General features: G+C 39.0%; 1 protein-coding gene across 1 annotated transcript in view; it reads right to left on the bottom strand.

Moving 5' to 3' along the window:
* The window catches only part of LOC142295074 (proton-coupled folate transporter-like), a 541,653-nt gene that overhangs the window by 192,178 nt on the left and 327,467 nt on the right, over positions 1–22,008 (bottom strand). The window contains exons 4-5 of the mRNA XM_075338144.1: positions 18,104–18,242; positions 15,472–15,555 (exon numbers count right to left, since the gene is read on the bottom strand). Of these exons, the coding sequence (XP_075194259.1) occupies positions 15,472–15,555; positions 18,104–18,242 (223 nt within the window). The remainder of the gene's footprint in view (positions 1–15,471; positions 15,556–18,103; positions 18,243–22,008) is intronic.

The raw sequence follows: 22,008 nt of genomic DNA, 5'->3' as shown, positions 1-22,008 counted from the left end.
TAGTGATCCAAGTATTCTACATAAGCCACGTGACAGAAAGAACACTATATTCCCATCTCTGCACATGAAATTTGGTCTCATGAAGCAACTTTTTAAAGCTTTACCAACTGAAAAACTGTTTCAACACCTCCTATTGGCATTTCTTGGCCTGTCATTTGAAAAAATAAATGCCTGTGAGTTTGACGGTCCACAGATTTGGCAACTCACCAAAAATGAACATTTCATCAGGAGAATGTCAATACTCCAAACGAATGCTTGGTGACCAGAAACTCTTGGAAAGCTACAAAATGAATGAAGCATGAAGGTACATTTTCTACATAGCCATCTAGCTAAATTCCCTAAAAAGCTTGGTGCAGTCCATGATGAGCAAGGTCAACTATTTAACCAAAATTTGAAGGTAATGGAGAGACAGTATCAGGGTAGAAGGGATGTTCATATGATGCTTAGCTATTATTGGAGTATCAAGCAAAAGTTTGCATAGATTGAATACGCCTCAGTTATAGCAGCACAGTTATATTCCGTTTTAATTCAATAGTCATAAAATATCTCCAAGTTAAGCAAAAATATATGACTAAAATTTAACCTTTAATAGATATACTTTAAAAAAGGTTACATCACCTCCACATAGCAAACCTTATCAAGCTCTTACAGTAAAACCCACTAGTAAACCAGGATCAATTAGGAACACCTACTAATTGTGGCGTTCCCATAAGTATAGAGGGTACATCACTGAGGATGCCACTGACATATTGAACATACAAAAAATACAATATACAAACACAAAATACAAGAATGAATTGGTATTTGTCACTTCCCATGAAATTGGACAGTGGTCCTATGAAAAAGGAAAATAGAAAAAACACAATATACTCAAAGAAAAACAGTTCACACAGTGACAGTGATCATCTGTGCACTAGCATAAGATTAGAATAATCTCACCAGATCTGAATGAGTCGGGGTGTGAGCGGTTTCACCAGTACCATGGATCAGGGTCCTCCAGGAACAAAACTTGCTTCATCAATTTACTGGGAAACTAAAGGCTAACTAATACCCATAGACTCCTGTCCTGACAAGGACAGTCCACAGCTTGATAAGCTAGAAAAACCCCAATTATGACTCTATTGGTGCCCCGACATGTTTTATCCACCCAGACTCTTCAGGAGACATAGTACCAACAAAAGTGGCTTAAAATTCTCAGTTATAGCTACCTCCCAGCCACATTGCTAAGGAGAAAAATAGGAAAAGCAAACATTTACTCCAAAATTGCCCAGAAACGCTTGGAGAGCTACAAAATTAATGAAGCATGAAGTTACATTTTCTACAAAGCCATCTAGCTAAATTCCCTGAAAAGCTTGGTGCACTCAGTGATGAGCAAGGTCACCTATTTCACTAAGATTTGAAGGGAATGGAGAGACAGTATCAGGGTAGAGGGGATGTTCATATGATACTTGCCTATTCTTGGAGTATCAAGCAAAAGTTTGCATAGATTGAATACTCCAGCAAAAACCGTAACAACTCAAACCTATTAATGACCTTTAGCTCCCAGCTCCATTGAATTTAATGTAAGCAGGTTTCTTGGTGAATGACTGTAAAGCGCGAGTTCAATTATCCCCTCAAAACATAGTCTATGATGTTCTCTGAGTCAAATGAGGTGGCTTTGCAAAATTTCGTGATTGTAAATGTGACAGCGCGGAATCCTTTAGCGGACATACATGCATACATAGAGTACATATACACCTACACACACACACATACACTTTACAGCTTTATATATTTGATTGCACACAATTTGAATTACAGTAACAATATATACTTTGTATGAATAAATTAGCTTTAAGTAAACATTGCATTCAGGTTATTTTTTGCATTATTTTCCATTGTATGTACATTTTGTATAGTTTTGGAGACAAATGGATGGTATCCTGTAGGGTAAAAAGTTCTGATAGAAAAAACTAATATCACTTTGGATTCAGAAGCCAAAAGTTAAAAAAAAACAAGTGTCAGTTTTAACTTAAGAAAAAATGTGTGCCCAATTATCCAACTATATGGTAAAATGAATGGTGTCATTCAAAAGTACAACTCATCCTGCAAAAAATAAGCCCTCATCTAAGATATAAAACTGAGTGTATGTATGTTTGTACATATATATATGTATATATATATATATATATATATATATATATATATATATATATATATATATATGTATATATATATATATATATACATATATATATATATATATATATATATGTGTGTGTGTGTGAGTGTATGTGTGTATGTGTTTATGTGTGTGTGTGTGTATGTCTGCTAAAGGAATCCGCATCGTTGCACTTACAATCACGAAATTTTGCACAACCACCTCATTTGACTCAGGGAACATCATAGACTATGTTTTGAGGGTAAAATGGAACCCAGCGCTTTACAGTTATTCACCAAAAAACCTGCTTACATTAAAGTCAATGAAGCTGAGATCTATACACAGAGACAGACACACACACAGAGACAGAGACATACAGAGACACACAGAGACAGCCTCACAGAAGCAGACACACAGAGACACACAGAGATAAAGAGACAGATACACAGACACACACACACACACACACACAGACACACAGAGACACACAGAGAGAGAGAGAAAGATTGAGGCAGACAGAGACAGAGAGGGAGACATACAGTCAGAGAGGGAAACAGACAGACAGGGAGAAAGGGAGAGTGAAAGAGAGAGACACTTAATGACTATCCAGGGCAATGCAAGGTACTACAGCTAGTATGGCAATAATGGAAAATCACCCGGGGGGGAAAAGTTAACTGAGATAAACAAGTTCTCAATACAGATTACAACAGTTGAGGAAGGGGGCCATTTCATTATTTTTTAAGAAATTTAAACAGTTTAACTGCCATTTTGGGAGTGACAGTTTCCTTTAAAGGGAATCTATCACCGGGTTTTTGCTATCTCATCTGAGAGCAGAATATTGTAAAGACAGAGACCCTGCTTCCAATGATGGGTCACTTACTAAGCTGTTTGCTGTGATTTTGATAACATCAATGTTTTCTCTGCTGCATATCTAGCAGTTATACAGAGCTCATGAATATGCTGGTCTACCTGGCAGTATGACAAGTAGTCCTGTAATGATAATCTACTGCTGGTTCAACAGGGATTTTAACAAAACTACACTAAGCAGCCCAGTAAGTAAAACACCTCTGGAATCAAGGTCTCTGTCTCTAAATTATGCTGCTCTCAGATTAGGTGGCATGTGAGAGAATACAAGCCATTTTGTTCTTATAGAAACCATCTTGTCTTATAACTGAATGATGTCATAGGGCTCAGCTAACACTGATGGATGTGGAAGTTTCACATTTCTACACACACCCTCTGTGACTCTTATTGGTGCATAGTTACTTCTTTGTTTGGGATACTATATAAACTGGTTACATGATGTAATAAAGACAGAAACTTTCAGTACACCATACTAGGCTTAATTTCCAAAGTGCTTGTAAAACAAATCTTATTAATTTGGAGTTTCAGTGGCATAGAAGTAGTGTAGTCACAGACAAAAAGCTGGTAACCGATTTCCTTTAAGGACAACAATTAATCTAGAAATAAAACTGATATAATAATGTGATTTGCTAGCAAACATATTTTTCGATTTCTCGCACTTTCCCACCTCAGGGTGGCCACACATAGTTACATAAAGCATAGACATCTCATGACAGTGTGTCACAAAATCATGTTTTAATTAAAGCTGGTAATCTTGCGGCACACAATATGTTGGGATATATCGGGCCAAGGGAAAATATATGAAAGAACACTTGTGTTCTACACATAGCTTGAAAATCCTATTTTAACTGCATATTCTTCAAACATAGCAACATGTTTCCATATTTTTTCGATTAAAGGAATTCTAGCTAAGTATTAATTGTAAGCCCGTAAGCCCTAGATGCTTGGATTTGATTTATTATATGTATATGAGATGAAGGTTAATTACTATTCTGACTTTTAATTGAAAAAGATATTTCAATGAAATATTTAGTACAATGTCAAGTTATTTAGCCCTTGTAAGAGAGTTGTTAAAGAACAATTAGAGGTTTATATAAGATATATGGAGGCAATTAATCACTGTCCCGTACATTTTATGCAGGACACTAATGCTGACTTTAGAAAATATGTCTCCTCATACATTTAAATTTAGAAGTAGGCAATTTCCATAAATTACTGTAACAAACATTTGTACATAATAGTGTTTAGAGACCATCAATCATGCCGTATTTCATCTGGTATATGCCTATCAGCCCAATACAAGAAATCATGACAGAATTATATTCCCCTCCCACAATAAATTCTCCTGTAATTTCAGGTCATGGCTTTGGTATAATTGATTGAGGTGTGTTGGATGCTAAGAATTGTAGGATGACATTTACTGAAATAATTCATTTGAATTTCAATAGATCATTGTAACCTTTTCACTCCATTTTTAAAAGTGTGATGCATCAGCTACAGATAATAATAATTATAGTAATCTGTAAATTGCCTTGGATAACACATTTTTTCCCTGAGATTTAGGAGTTGCTAATAACCAATAGTTATGTAGAATATATATGGATTAATTATGGTTATAAGGTGTTTCTGCTTTTGTTCTGCTGTGTATGGGACAATTTTATATCAACTCATGCAATGCTCCATAAACTGTCATATATTGTACGTATATACATTGCGATCCATTTAAAATAAAATAAAACTTTCAGTGGGGGAATTTTTCAAGGACATGTGGATAACAGGATGGCTGAGAGAGAACCGGGTTAAATGCTGCGCTAGAAAACCACAATTCCGATGGATAAAGTGAAATCCTTTCCTTTATTGGCACAAGTCTACGCGTTTCGAAGGCATACCGCCTTCTTCATCAGGACAAAACAGTACAAGAAAAGAACAGCTGTTCTTTTCTTGTACTGTTTTGTCCTGATGAAGAAGGCGGTATGCCTTCGAAACGCGTAGACTTGTGCCAATAAAGGAAAGGATTTCACTTTATCCATCGGAATTGTGGTTTTCTAGCGCAGCATTTAACCCGGTTCTCTCTCAGCCATCCTGTTATCTACTATTTCTGCATCGGGGCTGCTGCTGACCACTGCTGCATAATCTGCCTATATGCTTGCATAGGAGTTGTGCCTGTCACAACTGAAACAGGTGAGTGCCTGTCTTTACATGTGTATTCCCTCATCCATCAGATAAGACCCTATTTCTGCGCTTGTTTCTTCCACAGTTTATTCTCCTGATCAAGGACATGTGAGCAGATTCTTTATTGGTGGAAAAAGGAAAATGAGCTTAACTCTTGCTAAAGGTTTTTAGTTAGAATGAGAGAAATTATGTTAAACTGATTTACCGAATCTCCCCAAAAAATTAGAATTGTGCGAATCCAGCAAAACCAGGGTCAGAAATTATTTTGCTGACTGATAAAGTAAAATAGTTAACAAATAGTGATGGGCAGACCCGGACTGTAAATGTCCAGATCCGCGTGTGTTCAAAAGTACCTGTGCACTGACTCCGGGTTTAGAGTTCTCAAAGAACTCGGGGTATCTATTTGAATCCGGCAACTCAGGTAATTAAAAAAAAAAATAAAGGAAACTAAAGGAAAAAAGATAAAAACTAGGTGTGTTATACTATCCAGTCTCCTGAATGGCAGCAACACTACTTCCAGAGGACTCATACTACTTCCGGGGCCGCTCATTATCCTTCATACATATGCACTGCTTCCATCGCCCACTGGCAGTTTCCCCCCCGTGTGACAGAGTATCAGACTGCTTGCAATTTCACACACTGCCTTTGTATGTATATTGGTGTAAAAACAATATACTATGATAACCAGCACAGATATAGCATATGGTTACAGGCTTCAGCCCCCAGCAGTGTGTTTATCTTGGGTGTGTATCAAAATAAGAGCTTTTTTAAAATTATTTAAATAAATAGTTTTAAAAAATGTCTTGCAGTCCCCCAATTTTGAGGCCCAGTCTTGCTAAAGCAAACAACTGGGGGCTAGCATTCTCAGGCTAGGGAAACCTATGGTTATTGGGCCCCCCCAGCTTAAAAATAGCAGCCTGCAGCCTCCCAGAATTTTGCAATCCGTTACATGCGAGAATCCTGTAACTTTACACGGCTCATCCTGATTACCCTGGTGCAGTGGCAATCGGGGTAATAAGGGGCTAATAACAGCTCACAGCTTCCACTAAGTCCTAGATTAGTAAAGGGAGGGGTTTATGAAATCCCCCATTATTAATCTATAAGTAAAAAAAAAAATAAAACACAAAACAGAGAAAAAATACTTTATTTGAATTAAATTACAAAAAAAACACTCTTACTCCCCTTCATAAACCCCAAAACACGCAGTTTTGACATAATCCACACAAGGTCCCATGACGATTCCAGCTCTGCTACATTACTAAAGTTACAGCATATGGGCACAAAACATGTCCATACGCTGTGAGCTTCAGCCAGAGAATGACTGGCCAGCAGCAGTAAACGGTGACATCACTCAGTTTATTTGCGGTCACAGCTGAAGGTGCACACAGTCCTCCACCTTTGACCGCAGGCAACCTAACCTCAGGTGACCTCATTAAATTCAATGACCTGAGTTAAAACACCAGGGAGTTATGTTCCATACAACACAGGCTGTGGGCCGATCTTTTCTTTTTTTTTAAATCAAGACTTAAATTAGTGGGCCAGTGGAAGGCCAGAACACAGCAATTAACCTCTATACAACATTTGGAGACACATCTTTTAGTCTCTGCCTTCCAAAACAGCAGTTTAATATCATCAATTTCCCCCTCATCATGGGGCCTTAAAACACCAGGGAGTTAGGGTCCATGCAACACACAGGCTGTGGCCTGGCATTTAAATTTTAAATATCAAGACATTGCTGAGTGCCAGGTGTAGTCGTCTTGCCCCAGAAGACTGGCAGTACAGACAAAAGCAAACTTGGAAACATTACTTTGGGTCTCCACATTTCCAAAAATTAAGGTGAGGCTAAAGGAAAAGTGGCCACAATTGGCACACAATACCAAAAGGTCAACAAAGCAACATGGCTGTGTGAGACCGTCACCGGAACAAGGCCTGAAACAGCATTTTTTGGGTCACCAGAGTAAGCAAGGTGACAGACAGATGTAGGCCCCACCATATTGCATCCATATTGAGATCTAGATAATCCAGCACCATCCTCTCTACTCATTGACTATGTGTCAGACTTATAGACTGTTCCGCTGGTGCATGCGATGGTATAAAAAACGTATTGTATACCATAATAAATAATACACATAGGGAATATACTCTAATAGGATCACACAAATTCTGAATATATATTTTATTATACAACATTTTTAAAATCACACACAAATGTGCAATAGAAATATCACACTAAAACAATTACATAAATAATATCGCAATCCTAAAATTCCAACAATCCAACTTATTCAAACCGGCCTTACAATACCATAATTCCACGATATACTGTAGATATCCAATATATTCTTAAGCTAGATACCCAATGGTCTATACATAAAGAGGAAGACAGGGTTGAACAAAAAAGGATTTGCACCTAATATAACGGCAAAAGTTACAAGAGAACCAGTAATGTATACATTATAAATCAGGAAATCCTCTGCAAGCAATACTTCATGTGTTATGAGAGATCCTTTACAAACAATATGCATACATAAGGGCAAAAAAGCCACAATCCAAAGTTCAGCATATATCTGGATATCTCTAACGCTGGGTAGTCCACTAGCTATATAGATAAAGTCCTCTTGTCCAAGAGTCTCAGTGGGCTCCATCCACACGCAGACACGCACATACACAGATGTATACACATACAGGCATACGTACATATACATATTTAAAGAGAAATTCAGAAAAATACATATAAACAGACAAATCCATACACAGTCATATACACTGACATACAGAGATACACATCATAAACACACAGACACAGTAGAGATATTAATAATATGGGGAAGCCAGCAGCAGCCTCACTCACCTTCCCCGCTTGTCTCCATCCAGCTCCTCTTGGGCATGTGACTGTGCTGCGCTGATTGGTGGCCGTCACTAACAGACATGGCCACACACAGAGCATACTGATACTGCTGTATATACATCATAGGAGAGGCTGGGAACATACTGGGGGGGCATACACATTACTGAGGAGGGGGGCATACAGCTCCAGATGGGGGGGATACTGCTCTGAGGTGTATACAGCACTGGGGTGTTGGGGGATATACAGCTCTGGGGGTATACAGCACTGGGGTAGAAGGGACATAAAGTTCTGGGGGTATAAAAGTATGAAGCCCCCACATTCATCCATATATCATAATGCACCCATATTGCGCCACATAATTTAATGCAGCCTCATATTACTCCATATATTACACCAACATATTTCTCCATAGTATTATGCAGCCTCCATAGTCCTTCATATAGAATAATGCACCAAATATTCTTTCATATAATTTAATGAACCCCATATTGCTCCACATAATATAATGCAGCCTCATATTCCTTCATACAGTATTATGCAGCCCCCATGTGGCAGCACTATGCAGCCGCCATGTGGCAGCACTATGCAGCCCCATATGGCAGCACCATACAGCCCCCATGTGGCAGCACCATGCAGCCCCCATGTGGCAGCACTATGCAGCCCCATATGGCAGCACCATACAGCCCCCATGTGGCAGCACCATGCAGCCGCCATGTGGCAGCACTATGCAGCCCCATATGGCAGCACCATACAGCCCCCATGTGGCAGCACCATGCAGCCCCCATGTGGCAGCATTATGCATCCCCATATCATATAATTCAGCCCCATAGTTGTCTGGGCAGCATGATTAATACATACTCACCTCTCCCTGTTCACCCGCTGCTTTGGTCTCCTCAGCGCATCCACTGTTCTGCCACTCTGACAGGTCAGGACACAGGCGCACACACTAATGACATCATTGCGCTCCTCTTTACTGAGCTGTCAGAGGCAGAGCACAGGCAGACGCTGCAGAGAATGATGAGAGAGGAAGCACGCAGCTCCTTCTATCATCATTGCTTTCAATTGTATTGGCATCTACAATGCCGATACAATTGAAAGTGTGATCCTCAGCGGGGGAGGGGGGCCTCTCTGACTCATGGGCTCCATTGCAGAAGCATGGCCTGCCGCCATTGGCAGTACGCCACTCTGCCATCTGCGAGTGGTCCCCCTCAGCGGTCTAGGGCCCTGCACTTGCCCAGGTGTGCCAAGTGCTATCGGCCCTGGTTGGGGGGTAAGATCCCAGGAGACACATACTTACCAGACCCAGCCATCTGCTTGGCTCCCAGGTCCTCCCTGTGATCTCCGGTGGGTGCTGCATGCCGTCCTTTTCTGCTTCTGGCCAACACACTCACATCAGATCACACACAGCAGATAAGAGACTGACTCACTGACACACACACACAGCAGATCACAGACTGACTCACTGACACACACACACACAGCAGATCACAGAATGACTCCCTGACACACACACACATACACACACACAGCAGATCACAAACTGACTCACCGACACACACACACACACACACACACACATACAGCAGATCACAGACTGACTCACTGACTCACACACACGGCAGATCACAGTCAGACTCACTAACTCATGACATCCAGCGTTAAAAAATGCTTCTGGCCACAGGGAATGATGGGAGGAAGTCACATATCCGCAGGTTCTGTAAGCTAGCATTGCGGCAGGTTCTTGCACTCCACTGCACAGTCTTTCAGGATCTGCTGGCAAGAGGAAATCGGTGTCGCTGGATGTGGTGTGTGTGATTCGATGTGTGTGTGTGATCTGATTGTGTGTGATCCAATGTTTCTGTGTTTGATCTGATTGTGTGTGCGATCTGATGATTGTGTGTGTGATCCGATTGGATGTGTGTGATATCTGATGTGTGTGTGTGAGATCGGATGTGTGTGGGGGCGCGATCCACTGCAGGTCCTCTGCTCGGCGTTTGGTGAGTGTGATTGAGGGGTGTCCTCTGTCTATAATGAAGTGTCCTGCAGAATTCTTTAACTCTTTTAGCTGCACAGACACTTCATTATTGAACCACGACTAGGGTTTATTTTCGGGGAGGGCTTATATTTAAGCCTTGCTCTGAAAATGATGAAAATCCCTGCTAGGGCTTATTTTTGGAAAAATACGGTATATAACATAGTGGCTAGTATGTATCACAGAATTTATGTAAACCTGGATGTCTGTTTTGGTACTTAAAGTGCCACGACTTTTTTTTAAGGAATACCAAGCCCATGTTTTATGGATAGCTAAAGCGATAAGTGGGTCTGTGTATCCACATACCTCCACCCATGGGTGTGACTCATCTGTTAAGATGGAGGCTGTTAGATTGCCACATGGTCAGTGTGGAAAGGCTGTGTGAAGCCTCTGGAAAGAATCCTCTGAGAAGATGGGATATGCCTGTCCTGACCGGGAGTGTGTTTAGAGTGAACCCTCAGAGGAAAGAGAGGGTTTGCTTCATCTCACTGGGTCAGTGAGTGGATGCTGAGATATGTAGATAGAGTGGTATATGAACCTGAGCGGGCGGCCGCCAGTAAAACGGACATGAAAACTGTGTGTGTTATCTACCAGGAGTGCAAGTTAATGTATGATTCAATAAACCTGCTGGACTTTTAAATGGAAGTTTTCCTGTGTGCTACCTTGCATCGCAAGTAGAGTGAGTTACCCATCACTGGTACTTATTCCTTTATACAAATGGCCATAATTGTACATTCTGTGTTCGGATGAACATGTGTGTAGCGGGTACAAGAGCTGAGCACTCTCTAGTTGTAGTAGATACCAGCTATGTATGTTATATTGATAAACATTATTAAACAGTATCATTGAAAAAAGCTTACCATTCAAAGAATAAGCAACCACATACCTCTAATCTCAAACAAAAAAAAAATCCAGCATTACTTCTGCACTGTCATCTTAAGGACACAATATCTAAGGTATAAATCAAGGATTTGTGGTGCTCACTTTAGAAGATAAACAATGAGATCCAACCAAAAAATGAAAAGAAAAATCAAAAAGGGCACTTACATTCGATAAAAATATTGCTTTATTACTTACATTAAAAGTCTAGGCTAGGCAGGAGATTGGAGATGCAAGGAAAATGGATTAAAGCCGTTTTGGGTCGCTAGCACGCTTCTAATAATCAACACCCCTGTAGAAGGGAGTGGACCAGTAGATGTGTGCTAGCCACGCAAAACTGCTATAGTCCATTCGCCCTGCGCCTCCAATCTTCTGCCTAGCCTGGACATTTAATATGAGTAATAAAGCAATATTTTTTATGGAATGTGAGTACCCTTTTTGATTTTCCTGTTTCGTTTTTTGGTTGGATCCCATAGTTCCGTCCATGGATAAATGAAAAAGTTATGAGTCTCAGAAAATGGTGACTGAAACACACATTTTTTCATGTTTTAAAGGTAATTTTCTTATTACACAATAAGCACAGTAAAAACAAAACCCAAAAGCCAATGGCGGATTTGCATTCCACCCCCCGCCTGCCCCACTCCCCATTTCATTCCTCTTAAGATTTGTTTTCCTGTTTTCTAGTACTTTTTACGGTAGAAAAAAGCCCTACAATTCCTCCTGAAAAAACAAGCCTTCATTTTGCTATTTAAATGGAGAAATAAAAGAATTATGCGTCTTTGGAGGACAGGAAGTTGTCAGGTACCGAAGGAGTTAAAATTGCTTGACAATTAACAAATATATATTGCTTATTGCTTACATGATCTTTTTTTAAAAAAAATTATATGTTACTACTTATGTAGCTTATTTAGACGTATCAAATGTAGTATTTAATGAATCATGTCTTTGAGCTTTAATTTCATTTTTGCTACTTACACTCAGAGGAATTCTTATTTTTCATTGGAAATTTATCAAATCAATCTCTGCAATTGACTTATTGACCTCCTGGAAATTCATCAGTTTACAGAAAATGAGTAAGAGCCTTGTACAAATGAGGTTTTCTCAAATTTCTAACTAATCATATGAAGTTTGCCAAACAGAATATATTCAGTTGGAAATTAACTCAATAGCAGGTAGGAAAGCATATTTATTAGAGCAATGGGCAATTAAACATTATATCTTGTATACTTGCCTTAAACAAAATTAAAGTAATCTAATTATTTTACTTTTAATCAGATCTGAACATAAATAATGTCAGTTTAAGGGATTATGCAAATAAACATATTGTGATTTTATACAATTTGAAAACTGTTGACCTTTTACGAGACTTGATATGCATATGAACAATATAAACCTATAGTGACATTGCACAAAATGTAATTATTTATATGGTCATAAATACAATAATAAAAAAGCTATAATGATGACTACAAATTTTAAATGTCATACTATAGCAAATCAAAAGCAGATATATATTAAAAATGTTATACAGATTAAAAATCAAGGTACTATCTTCTGGTTGTGGCAGTGTTTTATAGTAGTACAATGATAGATGGACCTCTCGGGCACCATTGATATGTCTGCCCCTGACAGAATACACAATGTAAGGCCCGTTTCACACGTCAGTGAAAAACACGATGTTTTTCACTGGCGTGTAAAACATGCACATGTCCCTCCGTGTGCCGTGAATCATGGCACACGTGGGTTGTCTAAGTGCAATCCGGGCTCCGTTCTCCGTGGCCCATGATTGCACTTAGAGATTAACTCACCTGTGCGTGCTCCCGCTCTCCATGGTGCTGATCGCTCCCGCAGTGCAGCATCCGGCCGGCGCTGACCCCCGCAGCTGCTGCTTCCGGGTCGGCTGTGTCATGCATCATGAATTTGCGCGACAGTAATGAGCCGGCTCAGAAGCAGCAAGCTGCTTGGCCTGCAGAGGACATCGCTGGAGCCTGGTGAGTAAAAATGATTTTTGTTTTAAAAGCACGTTTTTTTCTGGCACGTGTTTCACGGACCACACCACTGCGTGGTCCGTGGGACATCAGTGATGCCAGAAAAAAATGGACATGTCTCCGTGCGGCAATCACGGACACGCGGGTACGCCGCACGGAGACACGTGCAGTGAAAAATCACTGACGCGTGAGCAGACCCATTCATTATAATGGGTCTGCGTATGTCAGTGATTCTGGTACGTTTAAAAAAAAGCACAAACGTACCAGAATCACTGACATGTGAAAAAGGCCTAATAGTAGATGCAGAAAATAATAATTTTGGTTTTGCTCTTATTTCACCTTTCCATTGTGGTTATATTATCAAAGTATTAGGCACCTGAGGAGTTAACTTTTGTGAAATCAAAAAGGGTGTTTTCACTGGAGGGCATGTTCCTCTTCTCCCTGTATGGCCACGGTCATGCGTTCAGTATTCAATCAGCATTTTACATCAGTATTTGTAAGCCAAAACCAAGAGTGGGTGAAAAAAGCTGAAGTGGCGCCTTGTTTCTATTACACTTTTCCTCAGATTGTTCCACTTCTGATAATGAAGTAAAATACTGACCAAATACTGAACATGTGAACGTAGCCTATGAATTGCTTTCTGATAACACCCATGTTGACTTAAAGGGAGCCTGTCACCAGTTTTTTTAGTATTGACCCAAAAGTCTCACCTTCTGCAGCTCCTGGGCTTCATTCTATGAGGGTGCACTTTTTTCCTGACTCTCCTTCCAGACCCCAAAAATAACTTTATAAAATCTGACCGCCACATATGCAAATGAACTGTTCTGGTTGAGTGGGCTTGCTCTTTTTTAGCTCCTGTCTCCCCCTCCTGCTGCTGTTTGCCATCCTCCTTTGATGATTGATGCACCTGAGTAGTGAGCACTGACATTTTCTCACTCTCTTAAATCATGGTAAAATGTCTGCTGCATCCTGTCCTTTGGTTTTAAAGCACCACTCCAGCATTTATTTTTATTTTAACGCTGGAGTGGTACTTTAAATCTAAGTCCCCTGCTCCCTGTCTTATACTCACTTGCTGCGCTATTCATGTGTTTATATCCCCGCTCCTGTCTGTTTCCAGTGATTTGTGACCTGCCAACAACTCCATTATTTTATGAGCTGGAGGACACAACTCAATTCATCTCTATGAGAGCCTCATTCTGGCTCTCACAGAGATGGATTGAGCGCTTGTGACATAACTTCTGACTTCGACCATATTTATTTGGGTGTTCAACTCAAATTTATAAGAAGATCAAAAAGGGCTCTCAACAATGCAGATTATTTTGTAATTTGCTGTGCACAAAGCAAGCAAAATAGCATCTAGCTTAGAGTTGAAAAAAATGTACTTATACTCACCGCCCACTATCTGGCCATCTCTGCTGCTCCCTCTCCCCCTTGACATCAATATTTTCTGCCATCATGGGATTGAAACCAAGATATCTTAATCGGCAAGGACTTCCGCTTGTGTCTAGGTGGAGTTATGACATCATGTTGTGCCCTGTTACCTTATGACGCACACTATAGACTGGGACTTCTAATCACTGTAGTCATGGTACATGGATATCCCAGAACTAGTCGTGGCCTGAAGTTCTTGCCTAGTGTGAATATGCAGGGAGTTTCCATGCATTTTACTGGAAAAAAAAGGAGCTGAGGACAGTATGGAGGACAGAAAGACCACATCAGAAGTGAACAGTGAGGGGTGAGTATTATTTGTTCTGTTTTAACTACATCTTTTCTTTATTATGTCCAGTAGTCTCTCCAGAACCCAGCATATAACAACGAACCTTCAATTCACATTGAGTAAATTTTCAAAGAATTGAATTCTCCATTAAAATCTGATTTTTTGGCCAATTGGAATCTCGCTAGATCAACTAATCTCTATTCAATAGGGCTGAGAGAGGGTTGGTATCTCTACTTCTTTACAGACAGAATAACCGATGACTGGTTCTGCTTTTAATAGGTCCTGCTTACGGTAATATGTAGGAATGGTTTTGATCATTGTTGTGTTGTAGAATGAGTATTATATGCTATAAATACATAGCACTTCTTGACATATATAGCACCCCTTCACATACTATAATGTCATGGAGGATACACGATTCCCACTAATTGAGGTAGCAGTTCATCATAGTGATAGCATAGTGAAGGATTTGTGTCTCTGCGGTTGTAGGCTGTAATATAGAGGTATTACTCTGCTCTATCGGGCAGGATTGGGATAATTCTGATAATGCTGATATAAAGTTTTAGATGCTATGTTCAATTGCCATTTCAAATTAATTATTTTAAAGTTTAGAATGGACAATTTTTTCATGTTTTAAAGCAACAAATTATGATTGCAGAAATGTAAATCCCTTTTTTCATAAATAAGTGAAATACTGAGAATCTGTTTTAATTAAAAAAACTATTTGTGTTTGTATAGTGGAAATGTGCACAAATACTGTATATTTTAAATAAGTATTTTATTTTTTATGCAAAGTAACAAAATAATTCAAGTTCTTGTATTTTCTTTTACCTTGCTCATTTGGATATGCAATTTTTGAAGATATCGATCTTAACACAGCTATAGAATATCCACTTGGAGCATGCATTATACCACCTGTAAGAAACATAATGCAATAGAAAATAATTGACCAATAATAAATATAAATCATTATTATTTGAAGAATATTAGAAAACTAGTAAATCCACTAAATTAAAAAATTGCTGAGTTTATTGTCAATCAGATCAGTAATAATTAATAATCGTGTATATTATGCTATTCTTGATCTTTGATTTTACCAAATGATATGTCATCTGGTCCTAAATTATAAAATATGGCTTTCTTACAAAGAAAATTCTTTATAGCCTCTGGTCCATGTGCTTAATCGTCTGATTTAAATGTCACAATCCTTGAAAATTGACACTTGTATGCCTGGAATTTGACTTTTGTATGTTCAGCATTTTATCTTCTTTATGTATATACTGTATACTTGAATTATTATATAAGTTCTCTTTTGTTTCTTACCCTTTCCCACTCTCTTCCCTCTTTTCCTCTCATCCCCAATAAAGTGTTTTTCCCTTCATCCCATCCCTTCCTTTCCCCCTCAACCTTTCCCTTAGGTAAGATGGTTTACTCACTTGATACATTAACGTCTACATATATTGCTATGTATTGAGTATCCTGTATAATGTTACTGTTCGTTTTGTTTTGCTTTGATTGTTTGTATGAAAATTCTTTAATAAAAATGATATCAATAAATTATAAAATGTAGCTAGTCTTTAAATTAGCTATGTATCAAAAATACTATTATATACTGTACTTATACAGATTTTTGTAATTAAGTTTAGAATTTATATTCTAAAATTGTGATCCATTTAGTATAGCTTATGGTTCCACCAAATGTTTCAATTTACAGCAGACGTTTCTTTTATACAAGGTCATATTTTCATTTTATTAGCCAGACTGATTATCAACTCAGCAATATTCATGATTGAGAAACAATGATACATTGTCACAAAGCTGATGTCAGCACAAACGCTTAGAAGAGAAGCTAAAAGAATGATTACCACCTTAAAAGAAGCTGCATGCCTAAAATTTACTGCCATAAATTCACCCACCATTAACCAGCCTTAATATAGCAAAAAGAGGTCATAAAAATTAAAGGTTTGACATCAACGAACATCAGAAAGCTATTATGACTGTATTGCTTTAGAGTCTTCTAGGAGAAAAGAGGCCTAAGACTTGTGAAATAAATATAATGGACTTTTTTCTTGGGTTACCCTAAAAAAGTCTCTTGCAGTTTCAGTTCAGTTTATCTATCTTCATATTTTATCTAAACGGAAATTAGATATCTATCCTTTCTACTTGGTGGAGTTACACAGCATCTAATCCACAATGATATATTCTTATGATAGATCTTTAAAATCAGTTTGGTTGAGGATCTGAGACGTAGCATTCCCAATGATCAGCCATTACTAAGTATTATGGGCGCAACAAATAAATTGTATACAGAGTTGGGAATTGAAAGCTCATTGCATGGTGTAGTAGCCATTCTTAAGTACTGCACCTCTACATGCATGCCATCAATCAAAGAGCTATGGTGTTCTAGCTCCATACATGAAGAATTTCCAGCAGGCACTGGACCTAAATGTAGGTAATCAATAATTTAGCTCTTAAAACCCCTTTATCCAATTCATGCCAAGGCAATCTTTTTTTTATAAATGCAGTTTTAGAATAGTTTTCTATTTCATTTAGAGTTTAAGTGGTAACATGTCTCCTTGTCCAGAGGAACATACTTGACATGCCAGTGTAAGGAGGCTTCTAAACCAAGCAATACGTGTCTGGAAAATTAAATATGAAAATTGCCTCTTCAGAGAGGAAGGGGACTAGAACACTACTGCTACCAATTGGAAGTAGCAATTTAAAAAATCCTAAGGGTGAATGTTGACTTTTAGGATTGCTACTTCCAATAGGTGGTACTATTGTTCAAGCCCTTTTCCTCTCTGAAGAGGCAATTTGTATATTTACTTTCCAAGAGAAGTATTGCTTGGCTTATAGGCCTCCTTACACTGGCATTCCAGGCATGTTACTCTCTACAAGAAGACTCAATTTGCATACTTTTTAATTTGGTTGTTCAAATATTTTTTGCTCCTTTTTTTGATTTTTGGGTCCTAAGTCATATACTGTTATTCATTCATATAATTACATTCATTTCCATTTCAGGTCTAATTTTTTTAATATATGGGATGTATCTTTTAATTATTAGATGGAATTTAGAAACTACAGGTTTTTTTTGTTCTGTTTATTGATTTATCATGTAACTGAGACTGAGATGTTAACTCTAGCTACAAGGCAAATTCAGCCTCCCAAGTGAACTGCAAAGTTAATATTGGTGCATTTAGACCGGGCAACCTTTGCACCTTCCTTGCACCCAGTGACCAAGCAATCAATATCAATGGAAAAAGAAAACTCATAATAATCCATTCTAAACTGTACAGAAAAAACCTATTCATTGTTGCATGTACAGTTATAAGGCTAAGTTGATTTGCCTTCAATACTAAGAGCTTGAGTGTCTTTTACAGTTGCTCCTTGCTCCTGAATCTCCATGATCTTTAAGGGGACATTCTACTGTAACGTATAGTAAATAAAAAATAATAATTCTTACTTAGAAATACCATCCACTTTGTTGTTGAGAAAGCCATAAGCAGGAAAGATATAGTTCTCATTGTCACTCCAATATTGGCGAGCCATGTTTCTCTAATATGTTTTAAAAGCCAACGAAAAGTGCAGATTATACATATTCCCTGTGGATGATGAAAAACATGTAAAACATAAATGCATGTAAATATACTAATTTTCATATTGATGAGGTTGTTTGACTTTAAAGAAAAAAAATTAAATAGGCTTAAAGCAGCAATCAGACACATACTGTAACGCCTGCCTGGAACCACAGAGTCAGACTGACTGTAACGGACAGGTGTTATGAACTGGTAACCGTGGACGATCACAAAAAATCCCATTAATCAGGAAAAAACAAAAACTACAAGAGTAGTTGGAAACTGAGCTGACCGCAATCCCCTATCTATCGGACAAGACTAGGAGTAGGAGTGGGATGTTCCTAGCACACCTAGACACCTCGTCACTGACGGAGAAACTTGCTACACCTCAAAGATAAAAATAAGGAATCCTAACTTGCCTCGGAGCAGTCCCCAAAGGAATAGCAAGCCCCCAACATGTAACGATGGTGATCTAAGAAAACACAATACACAGATAGAAACATAGATTAGCGAAAGTGAGGCCCGACTTACTAGATCCAACAGGACAGGAAAGATAACTGATTGCGGCCAGTAAAAAACCCTGCAAAAATACCAAACTCCTGATAGAAAAAAGCTCTAAGACGACACGGTCTTCCCCCACTATATCAGGTACTCTTGTGCCAGACACTTTAAACAGAACTGCAGATATAATGGGAAGAAACAAAATCACAGAACAAATAATATTCAAAAGTGCAAATAATCAATATCAGAACAGGTAGAAACTCCCTTTCTTGCTGAAGGAATTGCCCTCTCAAAAATAGCAGAGAGCCAGATCCTCACATACAAGAAAATAAACACAGAACAAAATGGAAAAAAACCCACAAACACTCGTAGGTGCAAAACCACCAATTAAGCAAAGAAAACCTGCAGACTTACCTGGAGTTAATTCTGGCGCAGAATAAATATAGGAAACTGAAGGATAAACTGCAAGCGGCAGAAGCAAACATTTATCACCGGCAGCAGCCAAGCAGAAACTGCTCACCTATATACACCAGGCTGGTCTGCAATAGGACTTCCTGGATTCCTAATTAATTCCAACACCTGTTTGAGTCACAGATTCAGACTCAGCTTCATTACCATTCCTGGCCACCAGAGGGAGCTCCACACCAGCACCCACTCGGATGACATTCACAACAGACAGACTAGAGGAAAGCCACTTGCAAAGCAGGACCCCGAGAATCCTGAAAACCTTTAACCCCTATACAGGGATTTGGAATTACTACCTGTGGTAGGCTGCAGTCGGATGAGAGTAGTAGTCAGGCAAGGTCAAACAAGGAAATTCAGAACCGGGACAACATCAGGCAAGCAAGGATGTAATCAGAAAACCAGGCAGAGGTCAAATCTAAATTCGGGTAGCGAGGTACAAAAACAGCAGGCAGGAGGGTAGTCAGAGAACAGGCAGAGGTCAAAACACAGGAATCACAATACAGAACAGAGCGGGATGGTAACCAGAAATAAAGGAACGATTTCTGGCAGTGACCAGAAGACAAAAGGGGGAATTAGAAAGGTGTGGTGTCTTCCTATTAGCTGTAGCTGAATGGTGGTAACTTCAGCTGAAAGACACATGCCACCTACAGTCAGCCAGTGGTACTGCCTGTCCCAGGGAAACCTAGCTTAGTTGATGAGTGGAGCCTGTGCCCACCAGAGCCACTAGCACTGATGTCTCTCCTATCACCAGCAGTATCCACAGTGAGAACAAAGCACCGCCAGGTAATTGAAGCAGAAGTCGCAGGAGCGGACTCTGATGGGGATGTGACACATACTCAGCTTAGCTGGTTTTAGACAGATTGGTGACCTGTGCAAAATTTCACTTCTTCCCTGTTGAAGAAAGTCTGAATGCCTTTAAAACGTGTTGGATCATGCTTCTGTTTTGCCTCTTACTGGCTTCTATAGCCCTCAGTGAGTATATATATATATATATATATATATATATATATACAGTATATACATATATATATACAGTCTTCATACAGGTCTTCCAACAGTCTTGAAGGAGTTCCCAGAGATGCTTAGCACTTGTTGGCCCTTTTGCCTTCACTCTGCGGTCCAGCTCACCCCAAACCATCTTGATTGGGTTCAGGTCTGGTGACTGTGGAGGCTAGGTCATCTGGCGTAGCACCCCATCACTCTCCTTCTTAGTCAAATAGCCCTTACACAGCCTGGAGTTGTGTTTGGGGTCATTGTCCTATTGAAAAATATATGACGGTCCAACTAAATGCAAGCCGGATGGAATAGCACGCCGCTGCAAGATGCTGTGGTAGGCATGCTGGTTCTGTATGCCTTCAATTTTGAATAAATCCCCAACAGTGTCACCAGCAAATCACCCCCACACCATCACACCACCTCCTCCATGCTTCATGGTGGGAACCAGGCATGTAGAGTCCATCCGTTCACCTTTTCTACAAAGACACGGTGGTTGGATCCAAAGATCTCAAATTTGGACTCATCAGATCAAAGCACAGATGGTCCACTGGTCTAATGTTCATACCTTGTGTTCTTTAGCCCAAACAAGTCTCTTCTGCTTGTTGCCTGTCCTTAGCAATGGTTTCCTAGAAGCTATTTTACAATGAAGGCCTGCTGCACAAAGTCTCCTCTTAATATTTGATCTAGAGATGAGAAGGTGTGTCCAAATTTTTGGTCTATACTGTGTATATATTGATATATATATATATATATATATATATATATATATACACACACACATATATATATATACAGTATAGACCAAAAATTTGGACACACCCTCTCATCTCTAGATCAACTATTAAAAGGAGACTTTGTGCAGCAGGCCTTCATGGTAAAATAGCTTCTAGGAAACCACTGCTAAGGACAGGCAACAAGCAGAAGAGACTTGTTTCGGCTAAAGAACACATGGTATGGACATTAGACCAGTGGACCATCTGTGCTTTGGTCTGATGAGTTCAAATTTGAGATCTTTGGATCCAACCACCGTGTCTTTGTAGAAAAGGTGAACGGTATATATATATATATATATATATATATAAATATATATTACTACAGAATAATTTCCTTAAGTACTCACAAACCAATAAAAAATAACATGATTTATACACTGTTTTTGAACTGTATTGAAAGCAATTACAGGGATCAGGACATAAGCAATCTAATTTCCTGAGCATAAAAACTGAAATATCTTGCGTTATTGATTTTAATGAAACTTCTTATTGCTGTTTCCTAGTAAATAGAACACATTAAGTTTCAAAGTAATTTAAAAATGTATCACTTAAGGACACACGGTCCCTATTATTATTGTGCATTTTGTTTAATACATTTTTTATGAATTACATGGTTATTTTATGTATTTATAGCCTTGCACTGTTTATGGTATATTCAAAGAAACCTTTTGAAAAAAAAATCTAATTTGGTGAAATAAATATGAAAAGTAGAAATAACCTTCTATGAAGGCAAATTCTCCCAAAGGTAATAATCAGTGATGAGCGAGTACTAAAAAGCTCGGGTGCTCGAGGCTCGGGCCGAGCATCCCAAGATACTCGTGTACTCAACCCGAGCACCGACCCCAATGTTATCCTATGGGAGACCCAAGTATTTTTCTGAAATGACCCCCGGCAGCATGTAGAAACCCTAAAAATGTCACAAAAGTCTCAGAAGAGTGCTCAAATGACATGGCAACAGCATGGGGAAGATCCCTTGAAGCATTTATCACTCAAAAGTCACAGTTGTGAACAATTTTGTCCTCGTTTTACGCCATTTTTACGGACTCAACAGAAAACCT

The sequence above is a fragment of the Anomaloglossus baeobatrachus genome, chromosome 3, assembly GCF_048569485.1.
Source record: "Anomaloglossus baeobatrachus isolate aAnoBae1 chromosome 3, aAnoBae1.hap1, whole genome shotgun sequence".
NCBI lineage: Eukaryota > Metazoa > Chordata > Amphibia > Anura > Aromobatidae > Anomaloglossus > Anomaloglossus baeobatrachus.
This window is presented reverse-complemented; position numbering and strand designations above follow the sequence as displayed.